We start from the raw sequence: 17494 nt of genomic DNA, 5'->3' as shown, positions 1-17494 counted from the left end.
AGCGAACTCCCGACCTCACCTGAGGTCAGGGACACAGAGCATGAATGCCCAGGGCACAGCCAAGGCTGGGGCTGTGTGCACAGAGCACTCCTGGCCACTTCTAGTTATTTATTTTTTTTTGAGATGGAGTTTTACTCTATCATCCAGGCTGGAGTGCAATGGTGCAGTCTTGGCTCACTGCCACCTCCACCTCCTGGGTTCAACTGATTCTCCTGCCTCAGCCTCCCAAGTAGCTGGAACTACAGGCACCCACCATCATGCCCAGCTAACTTTTTTATTTTTAGTAGAGACAGGATTTCACCAGGCTGGTCTCAAACTCCTGACCTCAGGTGATCTGCCCACCTCGGCCTCCCGAAGTGCTGCGATTGCAGGTGTGAGTCACCACATCTAGCCCAGACAAAGATATTCTACATGTCCACAGGAAATGGGGGCATGGGGGCCTTTCAGGCCAACTACATCAGCAGGAGCTCAGGCAGCTCTGGTCCAGCCCTACTAAAAATTCAAAAATTAGCCGGGCATGGTGGTGAATACCTGTAATCCCAGCTACTTTGGAGGCTGAGGCAGAAGAATCGCTTGAACCCGGGAGGTGGAGACAGCAGTGAGCCGAGATGATGTCACTGTACTCCAGCCTGGGTGACAGTGAGACTCCGTCTCAAAAAATAAAAATAGGCCGAGTACAGTGGCTCACGCCTGTAATCCCAGCACTTTGGGAGGCTGATGCCAGCTGGCAGCCAGCAGCCTGGCCCTCAGGGGACATAGGGGCTGGGAAACAGGTGAGGAAGCTGAGAAGTCACGCTCAAGCAGCCCAGGCGCAGGGGTCCCATGCGGGGCCAGGACGGGGACGGAGGGAAAGTCAGCCCAGGTGCAGGGCTCTCATGTGGGTCAGGACGGGGACAGAGGGAAAGTCAGCCACAGGGCCAGGAAGCCCATGCACCTGTGGTCACCCCGAGGCGTGAGGCACAGGGTCAAGCCACAACCGCACACGGCATTCACAGGTCAGCACCTCGTCTCCTGCTCACAGTCAGTCGCTCCCCAAGGGCCCAGCGCCCCAGTGCTCGGTGGCGTCTGCAGTGAGCAGTGGCCATACCTTTGGGGAACTTCCAGAACCCAGAAAAGAGCAGCCACTGCCTAGCTCTCTCGTGAGCTAGGTGAAATCTGATTCCCAAGCGGGATGAAGACAGAGCAGGGAAAAAGGTCAGCCTCACTTATGAACGCAGACGCACAAGCCAATAAATAAAGACTAAGAGCTTCTCCACTGATGCCGGAAACGTGGAAACAGTTCAACACCTGCTCAGATTTTTCTAAATGTCAGAAATTAGGAACAGTAACTTTCTCAGCTTGATAGAGGTTTTTATCACACATCATCCTTTGCAGAGAAACTATTAGTAATCCATCTTAAGATCAAGAAAATAAAGGATGCCTGGTGGTCCGCTGGCTCCTGCCTATAATCCCAGCACTTTGGGAGGCTCAGGAAGGCAGATCACGATGTCAAGAGACGGAGACCATCCTGGCCAACATGGTGAAACCCTGTCTCTACTAAAATACAAAAAAATCAGCTGGGCATGATGGCGCATGCCTATAATCCCAGCTACCCGGGAGGCTGAGGCAGGAGAATCACTTGAACCGGGGAGGTGGAGGCTGTAGTGAGCTGAGATTGCACCACTGCACTCCAGCATGGTGACAGAACAAAACTCTGTCTCAAAAAAAAAAAAAAAAAAAAAAAAAGACACACAAGAAAGGATGCCCACTAAATTGCCACTATCCAGCAAGCACCAGAGGCCAGGTCACTGCAACACAGGAAGAAAAACGCAGAGGACAAAGGAAAAGGGATTTGCAGAGACCCTGACAGAAACCCACACACCGCTAGAACTAATAAGGAGTCAGCCAGTCAAAAATGTAACAGGCAGCATGACACTACCCGCAGTATCACAAAAGGTGACTTTCAGGCCAGGGGCAGTGGCTCGCCAGTCATCCCAGCTTTTTAGGAGGCTGAGGCAAGAGGATTGCTCGAGCCCAGGAGTTATAGACCAGCCTGGGCAACAGAGAGAGGCCTCGTTTTTATGAAAAATAACAATAAATTAGGCCGGGTGCAGTGGCTCACGTCTATAATCTCAGCACTTTGGGAAACCAAGGCAGGTAGATCACGTGAAGGCACGAGTTCGAGACTAGCCTGACGAACATGGTGAAACCCTATCTCTGCTAAAAATACAAAAATTAGCCGGGCGTGGTGGTGCACACCTGCAATCCCAGATACTCAGGAGGCTGAGGCAGGAGAATCGCCTGAACCCTGGAGGCGGAGGTTGCGGTGAGCCAAGATTGCACCATTGCACTCCAGCCTGGATAACAAGAGCGAAACTCCGTCTCAAAAATAACAAAGTGGACGCCTTGGTAAAGGTGGTTGAAAAAATCAGAAAAAATAAATAAATAAATAAATAAATAATAATAATAAAAAAAAATAACTTCCCTGAGCAGCAGCCCAGCAACCCTGTTCAGGTAGGAGGTGGGACTTGATTTGGACCAGACTGAAGACTGGCTGAAGGCCCAACACCACCACCACTTACCCTTCCCCTGGCCACAACCTGGAAGTCACCCCCTCTAATCTGGAGATCACGGAATACCCCACCCCTTAACGCGCCCATAGTTAAGAACGGATGTAAATGTGACCACACCCTGCCCTGAGCTGCTGCCCTCCATGCACTGCCCAGGGCAGCCCTGCTCTGTGCCACGCTGGGGAGCCGACAAGGTTGCCGCCTCATCGTAGAGCGAACACGGCCTCGTCCCGGAGCAGACCCGGCCACCGGCTCAGGAAAGCTACCCCACCACCCACCTGCCCCCCGACTTCCTTCCTGGGCGAAACCAGAACCATCCTGGCCGGAGTCCCAGCTTTGGGCTCCTTTGTCCTGTTATCACTGCCATGCCACCAGGCTGACCAGCCAAAGCCACATGGTGCCTCCTCGTCAGAAGAAAGGACACCCCCAAGTCCCAAGGCCCGGGGCCCCTTTTACCGGCTCTGGCTCTGGCTCCTGCTGGGGATCCTGGCCAGGCTTGGACTTCTTTGGCTTGGAGGGGCCTCCAGGGCTGGAGAGGGACTTTGGCAACTTGGCTGACGACGAAATCAGAGGTCTCACGGGCCCAGAGGGGCCCCCCAGTCGCTGTCCCCCGCCCGAGAAAGGAACAAAGCGGGCAGGCATGGGCGCCCTCACGCTCTGCTTCTCCTGTGAATCCTCACAGCTGGACCCCACGGTGTCCACGTCCTCCTGATGGCTCAGGTCACCACGGCAGAGCTCCCCAGATTCCAAGGGCAGTGGAGGGCTGGCGGCTGCCTGGCCAGCCGATGCTGATAGGCCCAGGCTTCCTGGGGTCTTGCCCACGGGGTCACAGTGCTTCATGACAAACCTGAGTGGGGCCGGAGGACCAGGGAAGCGTCTCAGCGTCTCAGGGCGTCCTGCTGGCCCCCAACTCACCCTCTCCCGCCCTACATGCCCTCCCGAGATCCACCGACACTCTGGGAGAAGCAGAGTGAGACTGGACAGCCCAGCCCCCTCAGCAGCCCAGGGCGGAGGTCACCAGGTGCCAGCCCCCAGGCTCACAAGCGGACACAGGCCACCAGGCGCCCATCCACGGCGAGGGCGCTGAGCACACATTCTCCCCCACTCTCCAAGTTTCCTTTCTCCTTTCCTTTGAGATCCCTTTTCTTAGCTAAATAGACTCCCGGCCCCAGTGGCACTGCCCTTACCTGATGGAGGCACTGCCCCCAGTGAGGCCCAGCGACAGCAGTGTGGTGTCCCTCAGGGCAGCTTCACCCGTCACCTGCGGGAGGAGCAACAGGACAGGTGGGCCTCATACAGGGACCCCGGAGCCCAGGGAAGCCCTCTGGCCTGTAGCTCCAGGCACCGGCATCACCAGAGCCACAGGCCTCACGGTCCCTCCAGCCTCCGTCCTACCCATTCCCCACGTCTGGCCCCCGACGGTCCATACCCTCCGAGAGGAGCAGCTGGAGTCTGGCCTGTAGCCCGGAAAGGACTTGCTGCCTAGGCCTGGACCGTGTCTCCCGGAGCCTCGTCTCCCTAGCTGGGACCCAAGCTCAGAGGCCTGGGCTGGCAGAGCTGGGCTGCAAGGAGGATGCCTGGCAGCCAGGACCCACTGCCCAGAGCCCAGGGCCAGGGCGGGAGAGGCAAGAACGTGCCATCACCACAGGGGCAGGGAGGGGGCCTGGGCAAGAGAATCTATGTCTTCGAGGCTGAGCCGGCCAGGCCCCTGGGCTGGGGTCATCCCAGCTCCTTGCTGCCTGCTAGACCTCCGCAGCCGCGGTCACTGCTGGGAGCCCACAGCACCTGGCGGGCAGAGGGCAGGCCAGCAGCACCCACCCTTCAAAAGCCTCTGAGCTGGGTGGGCCCCAAAATCACAACACCCAGCTTCACAGGCTCTGGTGCCCGGCCGCGCCGCCGCCTGCCCCGCTGCTACCTCTCCCAGGCCTGGCTGTCTCGGGACCCTGCGCCAACATCCTCCAAGTCCCCTGCTTCAGGGCATCCCCAGTGCTGGACTTGGGGTGGGCAGGGCTCGGGCCAGGCTGGCCGGGTCCCCCACACTAGCTCTGACCCTGTGAGGAGGGGGTGGAGAAGCTGCCCCTGGTAAGGATACAGTCAAGGGCCCCGCACAGAAGCCAAAGGCTGCAAGGGTCCCCGGGGGCTGGAGCCTCAGGCCGGTGCTGGGCCAGGGGTGCCTGAGCCCCGTGGCTCATCTCTGAGGGAGGACATAGCCTTCCCCTTACAGCTCTGACCAGGGAGCTTCCAACTACGGATAAATGGGGGGAGTGTCCCGTCCACGCCAGGGCCCCCCAGGGCCCCCCTGGGACAGTGCCCCACCAACCCCAGCAAAGGGCGCTCAGCCAGAATGGAAACAAAAGGCCCCTGTAAGCCAGGGCAAGCTCAAGGAGGGTCCCGCCGTGGCAGGCCTTGCTTGCGCTATGCCACGCTCGGTTTTGAAAATGATCAAAACACCGAGCAAAGCAAATATTTATTAAATGAAACCACTTTTGTGACTCTTGGGCTTTGAGAGAAGCTGAGAAAACAAACAGGGTGGTGAGGGAGGTTTCGGGGCAGCCGGGGCTCCCAGGCCGGCCACTCCCTCTTTTTCCATGAAACACGTCGTGCTTTCAAGAGCCCCAGTCTCCCGCCACTGCCCTGGAGACGGCGGTGGGAGAGCGGGTTTTCCAGCTGGGAAGTGGGCTCAGCCTGAGCGGGGACTGGGTGGCCTACCTCATCCCTCGTGTACACGCACACTGGGGTCGCCCCACCAGGCTGCTGCAGGCAGTCCCTGGGAGGAGAGAAAAGAAACCGTCAGGCACACGCAGGGCACCCTAGGGCGCCTCGGGGCAGGAGGTTCAGGAGGCAAAGGTGTGAGGCCCTCACCCAGCCCCCACCCAGGACAGCGTCCCAGGCCCCCACTGCACCCAACAACCACCGGGAGGAGATAGCTGTGACAGTGCGGGAACTCCCAAGGAGCCTGGCCTGCAGCGCAAGGCCTAGGGGCTCCCCCAACCTCAAGTCTCAGGGCCACTGGCAGGACGTGGCGCCACCAGGCAGGGCCCAGAGGCCACACGGGAGGGCTGAGCCGAACTGGCTTGGGAACTCGGCTCCTGGCCACTTGTACTTCAGACGCCTGAGGGTGGGGTCCCAAGGTCTGGGCTTTCATCTAAAGCTGCCCTCTGAGAGGAGGCGCCCTGTCTCCACTGCCTGCTGTCTCCCTTCAATGCCGATGCCTGAGTCACCAAAGCAGGGAGGGTGGGATACTGCACTCCACTCAGGCCCACTTGCCCACCGCCTGGGAAGCCACGATTGTGAGTCCCTGCCGGCCTCTGACACCAGGGTCTTTCTGAGCCCTGCCCCCCAGGAGGCACAGGTGGACCGGTCTGGGGATGAGCGTGTACACACGGCACACCTAACCACACGCCCGAAGTGCACACCAGCCGGGGTCACAGAGGCACACATCCCCACGTCCCCGCCCCAGGTAGCACTTGCGCATGACAGGGTTCATCTCCACATTTCCAACTCACCGTGTGAAATCCTCCCCATTGAGAAAAACAAAAGCCCATCTCAGCCCTCACTTGGAGATTCCCCCATCAGTCCCTCTCCAAGGAGGGGAATCTGAGAGGAGGAGCAGAGGGCCAGAGCCCAGGCCGAGGGGAGGCCAGGCCCAGCCTCACATCACGCAGGTGCCCTGCCAGGCCTTACGGCCAGCGTGGCCTGCAGAGGCTCAGTCGGGACAGGAAGGCGCAGGAGCCGAGCGGATGACCTGAACACAAAGCACGGAGACTGAGTAAGAGCTGGGCTGGAAAGAGCGCGCAGCAGCACCCCGGGATGGGGCAGGCTGGGGGGTCGGCGGACAAAGAGCCTGCAGCGTCCAGGTCAAAGCACACACGCACATCCAGGCACGTCCGCGCGCACATCCGCACGGACGCCCACGCCCGCACCCGCGCACATCGCCCGCATCCAGACACATCACCGGCATCCGCGCACATCGCCCGCATCCAGACACATCACCGGCACCCGCGCACATCGCCCGCATCCAGACACATCGCCGGCATCCGCGCACATCGCCCGCATCCAGACACATCACCGGCATCCGCGCACATCGCCCGCATCCAGACACATCACCGGCATCCGCGCACATCGCCGGCACCCGCGCACATCGCCCGCATCCAGACACATCGCCGGCATCCGCGCACATCGCCCGCATCCAGACACATCACCGGCATCCGCGCACATCGCCCACATCCAGACACATCGCCGGCATCCGCGCACATCGCCGGCATCCGCGCACATCGCCCGCATCCGCGCACATCGCCCGCATCCAGACACATCGCCGGCATCCGCGCACATCGCCGGCACCCGCGCACATCGCCCGCATCCGCGCACATCACCGGCATCCGCGCACATCGCCCGCATCCGCGCACATCGCCGGCACCGCGCACATCGCCCGCAGCCGCGCACACCCGTGCCCGTCCGCCGGCACCCGCGCAAATCGGCGCACAGACGCACACATCCGCCACATCCGCGCATGCGCACATCCGCCCGCAGCTGCGCACATCCAGGCACATCCGCCCGCATCTGCGCGCATGCGCATACATCCGCGCACGCGCAGGTCCTCCCACATTAGCGCACATCCGCCCGCATCCGCCGGCATCCGCGCACATCCAGGGACATCCGCCGGCATCCGCGCACATCCAGGGACATCCGCCGGCATCCGCGCACATCCAGGGACATCCGCCGGCATCCGCGCACATCCAGGGACATCCGCCGGCAGCCGCTCGTATCCCTGGCCCACCCCGCGTCCGCGCACATCCCGCCCGTATAGGCGCACATCCGTCTACATCGCCTGCATCCGTGCGCGTCGCCACACGCATCCAAGCGGAGAAGGCTCCCGGGCCAGGAGCGCTCAGCCTCCACCTGAACCCACCTGTGAGTTTCCAAGCTTAGGGCCGGCCGTGCACTCACCAGGGGCCCCCACACTGGGATCTGCGGACCCGCTCGAAGAAGCAGGACTCGCCTTCGTGAAACGAGAAAGGCCCCAGCAGAAAAGCAGGAGGTGCCACACCCGGAACAGGCCCGGCCGGCCGCGGGGGACTCTCCGCCACGTGCGTGGGTTTGACGTGTTTTCTTTTGTTTCCTGGCCTGTATCTTTCACGTCCATGCTTTCCTCACTCCGCGTGGCGGGCGTCCCTCCCCCGCCCAGGCCCCAAGCCTCGTCCGGCTGCAGAAGCCCAGCAGGGCCATGGGACTGAGGGGGCTCGCTGTCTGCAGCGGAGCCCCAACCCCGACGGCCTCCTGCCTGTGGAGTGCGTGCGCGCCACGCACACGGCAGGTGTTCTCTGCACACAGGCTGGGACACGGCGCTGAGCTCCCATCCCGCGGAGCAGCCAACAGAGGACCTTGGATTTGCCCTCCCTCCAAACGGACTCAGGAAAACACAAGATCCCAAAATTCGCCAGAGAAGAGCCCGGACAGAGGCTGCGAAAGGCCTCAGGGAAGCACAGACCCCAGGGCCGCGGATGGGGATGGGGACGGGGAGGGTGCAGGGACCCAGCTCCCCAACATGACACGGACGGCCAGGGCCCCGGAGATGGTCATGAAACCGCTGGGCAATGGCTGGGGAGCCCTGGGCTGCTCGGTGCCAGAGTCCCTACTCGCAGTCTTCCCCGCCCCGAGCGCCAGCTTGGGGACCTCAAATCACAAACAGGGACAGAGCACAGCAGCGTGACATCAAACGCCGGCCGGGCTTTGATGTGCGGCTCCTCCAGAGGGAGCGGCAGACAGACGGATCAGATTCCCTCGTGCGGGATCTGAGGGAGCGGCTTGTGAACACGTTGTGTGGCGGCTGGCCGAGGGGAGGGGCTGCGGCAATCGGTTCCAGACCTTCTGCGCTGGCCCAGTGCTCAGGAGGACAGGGCCCGGGGGAAATTCCAGCGCCTGAGGAGACACCCCCTCCCCCACGCAGGCCTCTGCAAGTCCCAGTGTCTGCAGGGGCAAGACCCAGGCCGCCTGGGGACACTAGGCCAGGCCAAGCCACCAGACACCACACTCCAAAGCCGGCAACGCAAGACGGGTGCTGTGGCGAGGTTCCGAGGGTGCCTGCTCACAGTGGGGGGCTGGCACAGTCTCACCCACCCTCTGGCCGGCAGAGCTCCTTACTCGGTCAGGACCCGAAGCCAGCAGGGTGGCCGGGAGGGCAGACACGCCTCTGTGGCTGGCTTTGCGGGCATATTTTTAATGCAGCACGAACCCTGCCCCCCAGAGCCCTACTCCGCCTGGGCGCAGCTGTGTGTGTGCTGGCGACGAGGCAGTGAGTCTGGAGCCTCGTGTTCATGTCCAGTCTGGGTCCGACAAAGCCAGGTGCAAACACAGGTGCTGAAGAGGGCCCAGGCAGCCGCACGCCAGGAACAGAACCAGCAGAGCTGTGGCTGCAGCCAGGAGCCACCCACCACATGACAGCCCAGCCTGAGAATGTCTCCGAGGAAGGCAGCCTCGGGCCTTCCAAACTCTACTGCCAGGTCCGGACAGGGCCCAAGAGCTCTGAGCTGGCCAGGCTGCACGCACAGAACCACTCTGGGTGTGGCCACGGGCTGGTGCTCCCTGGCAGGAGCATGTCCTCACCAGCAGCCCCTCCCTGAAGCCCAGCACGCAGAAATCGCCCAGCCTTTCCAGAACCTCTGCTTTACCCACAGACGGAGAAACCAGCCGAGACGTACTCAGCCAGACCCGAGCACTGAGTCATGGATGGGAGCAGAGGGCTGGGCAGCCTGGGAGGGCATCAAGCCAGGGGACCGGGCACACCTGGGGCACCTCCGAGAGGGCAAATCCTCTCCATGGCAGAGCTCGTGAAGCTGACATGTACAGAATGTCCACACTGCTCCCTCACGGCCTTTGGACGGAAGTGGCTGAGCCGCCGTGAGTTCCCACGGCTCACCCTCGGCATCGTTCCAGGCAGGACTCAGTCACCCGTAACAGTCCCAGTTCTCTTCCCGATCCTCAGCACGGTCTGTCCACACCCCTGCCTTTCACCACCGCTCCCTGGCAACCAGGTCCCTACAGGATTCAACCTACGGGACTCGCCTGCCTGCCCCTGTGGACCACCCAGACGTGCCAAGTGCCACCCCCCCACCCCACCCCCGAGTCTCAGCGTGACCTCCTGGGACTCATGCCTGCTGGCTCTAAACGCACTGAGTCAATCTCCTCGGAGGAAACCCGTTAGCATAATGACCTGGACCCCAGCAAAGATGCTGGTCAGAAAGGTACTCCCTTTCCCTCTCTGGGCAGCCCCAGGTGGGCTGTGTGCCCCCAGGGCCCGTGGGCAGTGAAATCCTCATTTCCATCTCCTGCGTCTCCTATCACGGAAGGTGCACTCCCATCGTGAAAAACCCAGGCTCTGACACAGACACACCAGGCAGGTGGAGAACAGTGTCCCCCAGGGATCAGTGTGGCTGCTCACACCCCTCTGCTGGGCAGGACCTTCAGACTACAGGGAAAATGGGGAAGCTGGGGGCCAGCAGCCCACAGCCTCCGTCTCCCGGCACCCTCCCTGTGGCAGAGCCCAAGAACTAGAGCAGAGGAGCCGGCCCAGACCGAGACAGTCAGGTACACAGTACACGAAGGTTTCAAGGACTCTGCACCAGCACGAGCGTGAGATGGCTCACTTTTCCACTCACTACACATCCAAGAAGTCCAATTTTGGGTATACTGTGTTAATTAAACATATTACTAAAATTGATGACACCTCTTTTTATTTATTTTTTAATGTGGTTACCAAAAAAAGTGAGTCATTGGCTGGGCACAGTGGCTCACACCTGTCATCCCAGCACTGGGAGGCCAAGTCAGGTGGATTACCTGAGGTCAGGAGTTCGAGACCAGCCGGGCCAACATGGTGAAACCCCGTCTCTACTAAAAAAAAAAAAAAATCAGCCCGGCGCGGTGGCACGCAGCTGTAATCCCAGCTACTCGGGAGGCTGAGGCAGGAGAACTGCTTGAACGCAGGAGGTGAAGGTTGCGGTGAGCCACGATGGCACCACTGCACTCCGGCCTGGGCAATGGGAAAGAAAAAGTGAGTCACCTCCGTGGCCAACACGTGTGGCTCACTGTTATCCCCAAGGCTACTGCTGCTCGAGACACTGTTCGGGCCTGGGCTTCATGCCACGGTGACATCCATTCAGTGGAGCTGCAATATTTCAAATCTGTGGTGGTCTCCATCCAAGGAAATCACCTGAGGTCCCCAAATACACAAGGCAGGCTCTGTCCCTGGGCAGGCTACAGGCCTGCAGTCCCCAGCCTCCGATCACCCCTTCCAAGCACGGTGCTCACACTGTCCCTGGCTCGAACTTCTTCCAAAACACACGAAGGGAGAAACACCAGCTTCCCGCCTATCCCACTGCTGACACCTGGAGTTCCCAAAGCCACCACCCTGCCTCCGTAAGCCTCCCAGGCCAGTGCGGGGACACTAGGCACGAGGTAGCCTTCCTCCCTCACATAGACCTACTGGGGACCAGCCTCCAGCACAGAGCCTACCAGACACTCCACCCCCACTGTGGGGCTGGCAACACTACCCACCACAAAACCTCATCCACATCCTGCTCCATGGCCAGCAATCTCCAGCCTCCAGGACAGAGCTTGGGTCTAAACTTCTAGAAATAAATAAGTAAATGTATTTATTTATTTCTGAGCCGGAGTCTCACTCTGTTGCCCAGGCTGGAGTGCAGTGGCACAATCTCAGCTCACTGCAACCTCCACTCCCTGGGTTCAAGCAACTCTCCTGCCTCAGCCTCCTGAGTAGCTGGAATTACAGGTGACTGCCACCATGCCCAGCTAATTTTTTTATTTTTAGTAGGGACAGGGTTTCGCCATATTGGTCAGGCTAGTCTCAAACTCCTGACTTCAGGGGATCTGCCCACCTCAGCCTCCCAAAGTGTTGAGATTACAGGCTTGAGCTGCCGGTCTGGCCTAGAGAGAAAATTTAAAGAAGCCCTATCTTAAATTCTACCTCTGGAATTCACCCTATGGGAGGAACTGGGATGGGTAACCAGGTGCAAAGGCCTCCAGCTACACAGTCTGCTCCAGCCCTGCGCAGGATGCCCCAAGACACAGGCAGATGCCCCATGACATCCACAGGACACCCACAAGACGGAAGGGCGAAACTCTTCAGAAAGACGTCCACAGCATATTCACCAGCACCCAGAGCCAGGCACCAGTTCCCGTACCCCAGGCATGAGTGTTCACCAAATGAGGTGTACGTGCAGACGCACCTGCACACAGACCCACACTACCACACGGCCCAGGGCCACGGGCTGGGGGCTTCACCACTGACAGCCCATCGCCTCCTGCTGTCACCAGTTCCTTGAAAGAGCTGCCCCACTTGCTCCTGTTTCTTTTTCTTTTTCTTTTTTTTTCTTTTTTTTTTGAGACAAAGTCTCGCTGTCACTCTGGCTGGAGTGCAATGGTGCGATCTTGGCTTGCTGCATCCTCCGCCTCCAGGGTTCAAGCAATTCTCCCGCCTCCTGAGTAGCTGAGACTATAGGCATGAGCCAGCACACTGTACTAATTTTTGTATTTTTAGTAGAGAAGGGTTTCCGCCACGTTGGCCAGGCTAGTCTGGAACCCCTGAGCTCAAGTGATCCGCCTGTCTCGGCCTCCCAAAGTGCTGGGATTACAGGTGTGAGCCACCGCGCCCAGACACTCTTGTTATTTTTTTTTTTTTGAGATGGAGTTTTGCTCTTGTTGCCCAGGCTGGAGTCCAGTGGCGTGATCTCGGCTCACCGCAACCTCCACCTCCCAGGTTCGAGCAATTCTCCTGCCTCAGCCTCCCAAGTAGCTGAGATTACAGGCGTGTGCCACCATGACCAGCTAATTTTTGTATTTTTATTAGAGACAGGATTTCACCACGTTGGCCAGGCGGGTCACAAACTCCTGACCTCAGGCGATCCATCTGCCTCGGCCTCCCAAAATGCTGGGATTACAGGGGTAAGACACTGTGCCCGGCCTCTTGTTTCTTTTTTTTCTTTCTTTTTATTTTTTAAGACAGAGTTTTGCTCTTGTCATCCAGGCTGGACTCCAATGGCACAACCTCAGCTCACTGCAACCTCCACCTCCTGGGTTCAAGTGAATCTCGCTTTTCAGCCTCCCGAGTAGCTGGGAATACAGGCACCATTAGGCTTGGTTAATTTTTGTATTTTTAGTAGAGACAGGGCTTCACCATGTCAGCCAGGCTGGTCTTGAACTCCTGACCTCAGATAATCCACCTGCCTTGCCCTCCCAAAGTGCGGGGATTACAGGCGTGAGCCACCGTGCTCGGCCATTCCTATTGTTTCTTAAACTAAGTTGCCTACGAGGATTACAAAGTCTGTTGAAGAGGCTTATGCTAGAACAGTGGCAGGCCCACCACCCAGACACCCTCAGCCCCTCCCCAGTGGCAGCCCGGGGCCACTGTGGGCCATTTCCTCACCTCCATCTGGATCTGAAGACAGACAGGGAGAATGGCCATCACCAAGCACCTGCCTGCCGCCTGGGGCACCGGCTGGCCCGGGGCATTTCCTTCAGGACTTTCATCTTTCCTGACTTTTACCCCCTTCGCTGTTTGGGTTTCTTCTTGCCCTCTGCTGCTTTTCTCTCAGGAGGCAGCAGAGCTGGGTGCCGAGATCCGCACCCCTCACCCAGTGCCTACCCAGCACCTGGGGCCGCCCGCCTCCCTGCCTGGTGCCATTCCTGCCTGTGGCTTCGTCTTTTCTCACCAGTTCTGTCACTTGTTTTAGTCGCATTTTAGGAGAACGAATTCTGTGCCCATACTTAACCCAGTCTTCCCCAGAAGACTCCATTCACCCCAACACCTGCTGGGGTGGTTTCCACCCCCAGGACCCCTGACCTCGGCGCCCTCCTCTGTGAATGCAACACCCGTGCTGTGCAGGCGGCTCCACCATCAGATGGGAGCAGGCCCAGCCCCGGGGCCACCGAGAGTGCCTGACGCGCAGTCACCTTCCCATAGGCCCTGCACTGAGTCCTCAATGTACCCCATCCACACACCACCCAGGCACAGGTGGGGAAACCGAGACCCAGAGAGAGCGAGAACTCCCCAGCAATTCCCAGCCCCGAGTCCCTTCTGTTCTGCTGGCCGAGCCTTTCACAGCATATAAAGATTTCCAGCCCACAATGAAAAGACCCAAATTTACAAAGCACCCATTTTTACATATTCAGAAACAAAGTCTTAACCATTAACCGACAGATTACTTTTTTTTTGAGACAGGGTCTTGGTCTTCTTCTGTCGCCCAGGCTGGAGTACCATCAGGGCTCACTGCAACCTCCACCTCCCAGGCTAAGACCCTCCCACCTCAGCCTCCTGGGTAGCTGGGCCCGCAGGCGTGCACCACCATGCCTGGCCTAATGTTTCTATTTTTCGTAGAGACGGGGTTTCACTATGTTGCTGAGGCTAGTCTCAAACTCATGAGCTCAAGCGACCCACCACCCTCGGCCTCCCGACGTGCTAGGATTACAGGCGTCAGCCACTGTTCCTGGTCTGCCAATTACTATTAAGAGGGTTTTCTGGTGGGGCACAGGGCTCACCACTGTAATCCCAACACTTTGGGAAGCCGAGATGGGAGGATGGCTGGGGCCCATGGGTTCAAGAGCAGCCTGGGCGACCGACATAGTGAGACCTCTCCTCTTAAAAAAAAGAGACTTTCTGATCCCATCCAGGGGAAGCAAGCATGGGAGCCCTGCCCCCAGCACCAAATGTCTCCCCTTACGCTCACCAGGCCCCCACAAGGACAGAAGCACATCCCTGCTCTTCTGGCAGGGCAGGGCAGGGCCATTGGACCCAGGAAGCTCAGAGCAATGAGCTGTGACCAACCATCCCTGAGGCTACCGCTCCTGAACCAGCAGCCCACACATCCCTCCTCTTCCAAGGACTGCAAAGCCCAAGAGGCACCAAGGTCCAGCACAGGGACTCGGTATCCAGCTCTGGACCAGACCCCGTGACCTCTGCAGCTTCCACCATCCGTCCACTGATGCTCACCTGGTCTGTGCAAAATGGCTGAGAAGCTCCCAGAGGGTCTGGCCTGAACAAAAGGTATCCTGCAACCTGGAGCCGTCATCCAGCTGCAAAGCAATGCGAACCTGGAGGGTACAGGACACGAGAAACATCCTTAGGAAGAAAAGCAACGGTTCCGTCTGCATCCCAGACTGGCTCTCCAGACAGAGAGGGCGACAGCTCCTGCCCAGGCCTCTGGGGAGAGACTGACCCCCACCGAGAAGTGCTGCCCTCCTGTGTACTCTGGAGTGAGGGCCATGGAGGCTTCCCCAACAAGGCTGCACCAGCATGGAAGTGTGCATGAGTGTGTGCGAATGTGTGGTGTATGTGCGTGTGCATGCGTGCATGTGGGTGTGCAGGTGGGTGTGTGCGGGTGTGCATGTGCATGGGTGTGTGTGCCAGTGTATGTGGATGTGTGCAGGTGCGTGGGGGTGTGCATGGGTGTGTGCGGATGTATGTGCATGTGTGCAGGTGTGCGCAAGTGTGTGGTGTGGGTGTGCACAGGTGTGTGGGTGTGCATGTGCGTGCAGGTATGTGTGTGCTCAGGTATGCAGGTGTGTGCACAGGTATGTGGGTGTGCATGTGCGTGCAGGTGTGTGTGCTCAGGTATGCAGGTGTGTGCACAGGTGTGTGTGCCTGTGTGTGGCGGTGTGCAGGTATGTGTGTGCTCAGGTATGCAGGTGTGTGCACAGGTGTGTGTGCCTGTGTGTGTGGGTGTGCAGGTGTGTGTGGGTGTGCAGGCGCCACAGGAGGGAGCTGTGTTGGGGACACTCCTCCTGCCCTCGTGGGGCCGTGGAAAGATTGCAGCTCCACTAAACCTGACTGCAGCCGCAGGACAGACCCTGAGCTAAGCTGCTCCCAGACTCTGGACCCTTAGAAGCCACCAGATGGTCAATGTTCGCTGCTGTGCCTTAACACACCAACTTTTGTTTTGTTTTGCTTCTTGAGATGAGTCTCGCTCTGTCACTCAGACTGGAGTGCGGTGGTGTGATCCTGGCTCACTGTAACCGCCGCCTCCCGGGTTCAAGAGATTCTCCGGCCTCAGCCTCCCAAGTAGCTGGGATTACAGGCACCCACCACCACGCCCGGCTAATTTTTGCATTTTTAGTAAAGACGGGATTTCACCATGTTGGCCAGGCTGGTGGCAAACTCCTGACCTCAAGTGACCTGCCCACCTTGGCCTCCCAAAAGGCTGGGATGACACGTGCTAGCCACTGCACCCGGCCCACATGCCAACGTTTGGTTGGGCACAATGGCTCAGGCCTGTCATCCCAGTACTATGGGAGGCCGACGTGAGAGGATCCCTTGAGCCCAGGATTTCAAGACCAGCCTGGGGCAGACCCTAAGCCCTGCAGCGTCTCATCTGAGAAACAAAGGAGCTGCCCAGGCAGCGTCCATGCAGTGCTTCTGGCTCTTAACATTCTGGACGATTCTATGTATGGAATGTCAGGCTGCTGGGTGAATGCTTCCAACACCCTGAGCCAGGTAGGGCACAAATGACCCCACCAAAAAGAAAAACTTTCACACGAAGAATGAGACTTTAGGCCAGTGCAGTGGCTCACACCTGTAATCCCAGCACTTTGGGAGGCTGAGGTGGGCGGACCCAGGAGGTCAGGAGTTCGAGACCAGCCTGACCAGCATGGTAAAACCCTGTGTTAACTAAACACACACACAATGTGCTGGCCGTTGTTCCACGCATCCGTAATCCCAGCTACCAGGGAGGCCAAGGCGTGAGGACTGCTTGAGCCCAGGAGGCAGAGGTCACAGTGAGCCAGGATGGTGCCACTGCATTCCAGACTGGGTGACAGAGTCAAAAAAAAGCATGAGATGCTCATTTTCAGTTGCCAGCTTTCAAAGAAGAGAAAATTGCTCAGACCCAACCCAGGGAAGGCAGAATTAGTGCTAAGACTCATCCAGCAACCCCTCCCATCCCTGTGTCCAGCCAGCTAAATCCTCCCATACCACACAGTCAGCCTGCCCCGGAGCACCACCCACCATGTTCTTGGGCCCCTCGCGGCTCCGGGAGGCGGGCACCATCTCCAGCTTGGCATTATTGGGTAGGTTGGCAAATCTCCACTGGAGAGAAAGGTCGAGCACACTCCTCTGAAACCTGCAAGACAGACCGGAGCCCACTCGCTGCCCTGCAGACCCTGACACGCCCGACCATCCACGGCGAATGGCAGCTCCCCGAGAGCAGGACCACATCATCTACAGGGGCACAAGGCGGGACCTGACTACATAGGGCCGCATGCACGCAGAAGGGAGCAGGGAAAAGGGAGAAGCGAGCCTCAGACAGACGCGTCGAGGGGCCGCTCCTCCAGCATCTGGGGTGCTGACAGCCCCAGGGCAAATGCTCAGAAAACACACAGAAAGGCTGGGTGGTGAACCCTGCCACACTCGAGAAGCTGAGGTGTCAGCCCCCAGCCATCACAGCTGGAGCCGCCACAGAAAAGCCAGCTGCCCGAGTCCCTCCGCTTTCACCTCGGCCACCAGCCATCGTGGCCGCCCACCACTCCTGCTCCCGCCCCCCTCCAAATGGGGCCACAACCCAAGAGAAGCAACAGGAAACCCACACGTGGGCCAGGCGCGGTGGCTCACGCCTGTAATCCCAGCACCTTGGGAGGCTGCGGCAGGTGGATCAGTTGAGGTCAGTAGTTGGAGACCAGCTATTTTTAGTCTCTACTAAAAATACAAAAGTGAACTAGGCAAGATGGTAGGCGCGTACAATCCCAGCTACTTGGGAGGCTGAGGCAGGAGAATTACTTGAACCCAGGAGGTGGAGGTTGCAGTGAGCTGAAATCACACTACTGTACTCCAGCCTGGATGACAGAGCAAGATTCTGTCTCAAAAAAATAAATAAATAAAAATTAAAAAATAAAATCACAACTGCTGCACAGCCCTGATCTTCAGGGAGACCACTGGCCAGTCA

The 17494-nt window shown here is 58.9% G+C and overlaps 1 protein-coding gene across 5 annotated transcripts in view; it reads right to left on the bottom strand.

The window, feature by feature from the left end:
• The window catches only part of ASPSCR1 (ASPSCR1 tether for SLC2A4, UBX domain containing), a 40532-nt gene that overhangs the window by 15826 nt on the left and 7212 nt on the right, over positions 1 to 17494 (bottom strand). For all 5 annotated transcript variants that reach the window (XM_074389071.1, XM_039475759.2, XM_074389070.1 and 2 more), the window contains exons 3-7: positions 16561 to 16675; positions 14551 to 14651; positions 5259 to 5316; positions 3737 to 3810; positions 3006 to 3396 (exon numbers count right to left, since the gene is read on the bottom strand). In XM_074389071.1, coding sequence (XP_074245172.1) covers positions 3006 to 3396; positions 3737 to 3810; positions 5259 to 5316; positions 14551 to 14651; positions 16561 to 16602 — 666 coding nt within the window. In that variant the 5' untranslated portion in view covers positions 16603 to 16675. The remainder of the gene's footprint in view (positions 1 to 3005; positions 3397 to 3736; positions 3811 to 5258; positions 5317 to 14550; positions 14652 to 16560; positions 16676 to 17494) is intronic.

Source organism: Saimiri boliviensis, chromosome 17 (assembly GCF_048565385.1).
Source record: "Saimiri boliviensis isolate mSaiBol1 chromosome 17, mSaiBol1.pri, whole genome shotgun sequence".
NCBI classification, from domain to species: domain Eukaryota; kingdom Metazoa; phylum Chordata; class Mammalia; order Primates; family Cebidae; genus Saimiri; species Saimiri boliviensis.
This window is presented reverse-complemented; position numbering and strand designations above follow the sequence as displayed.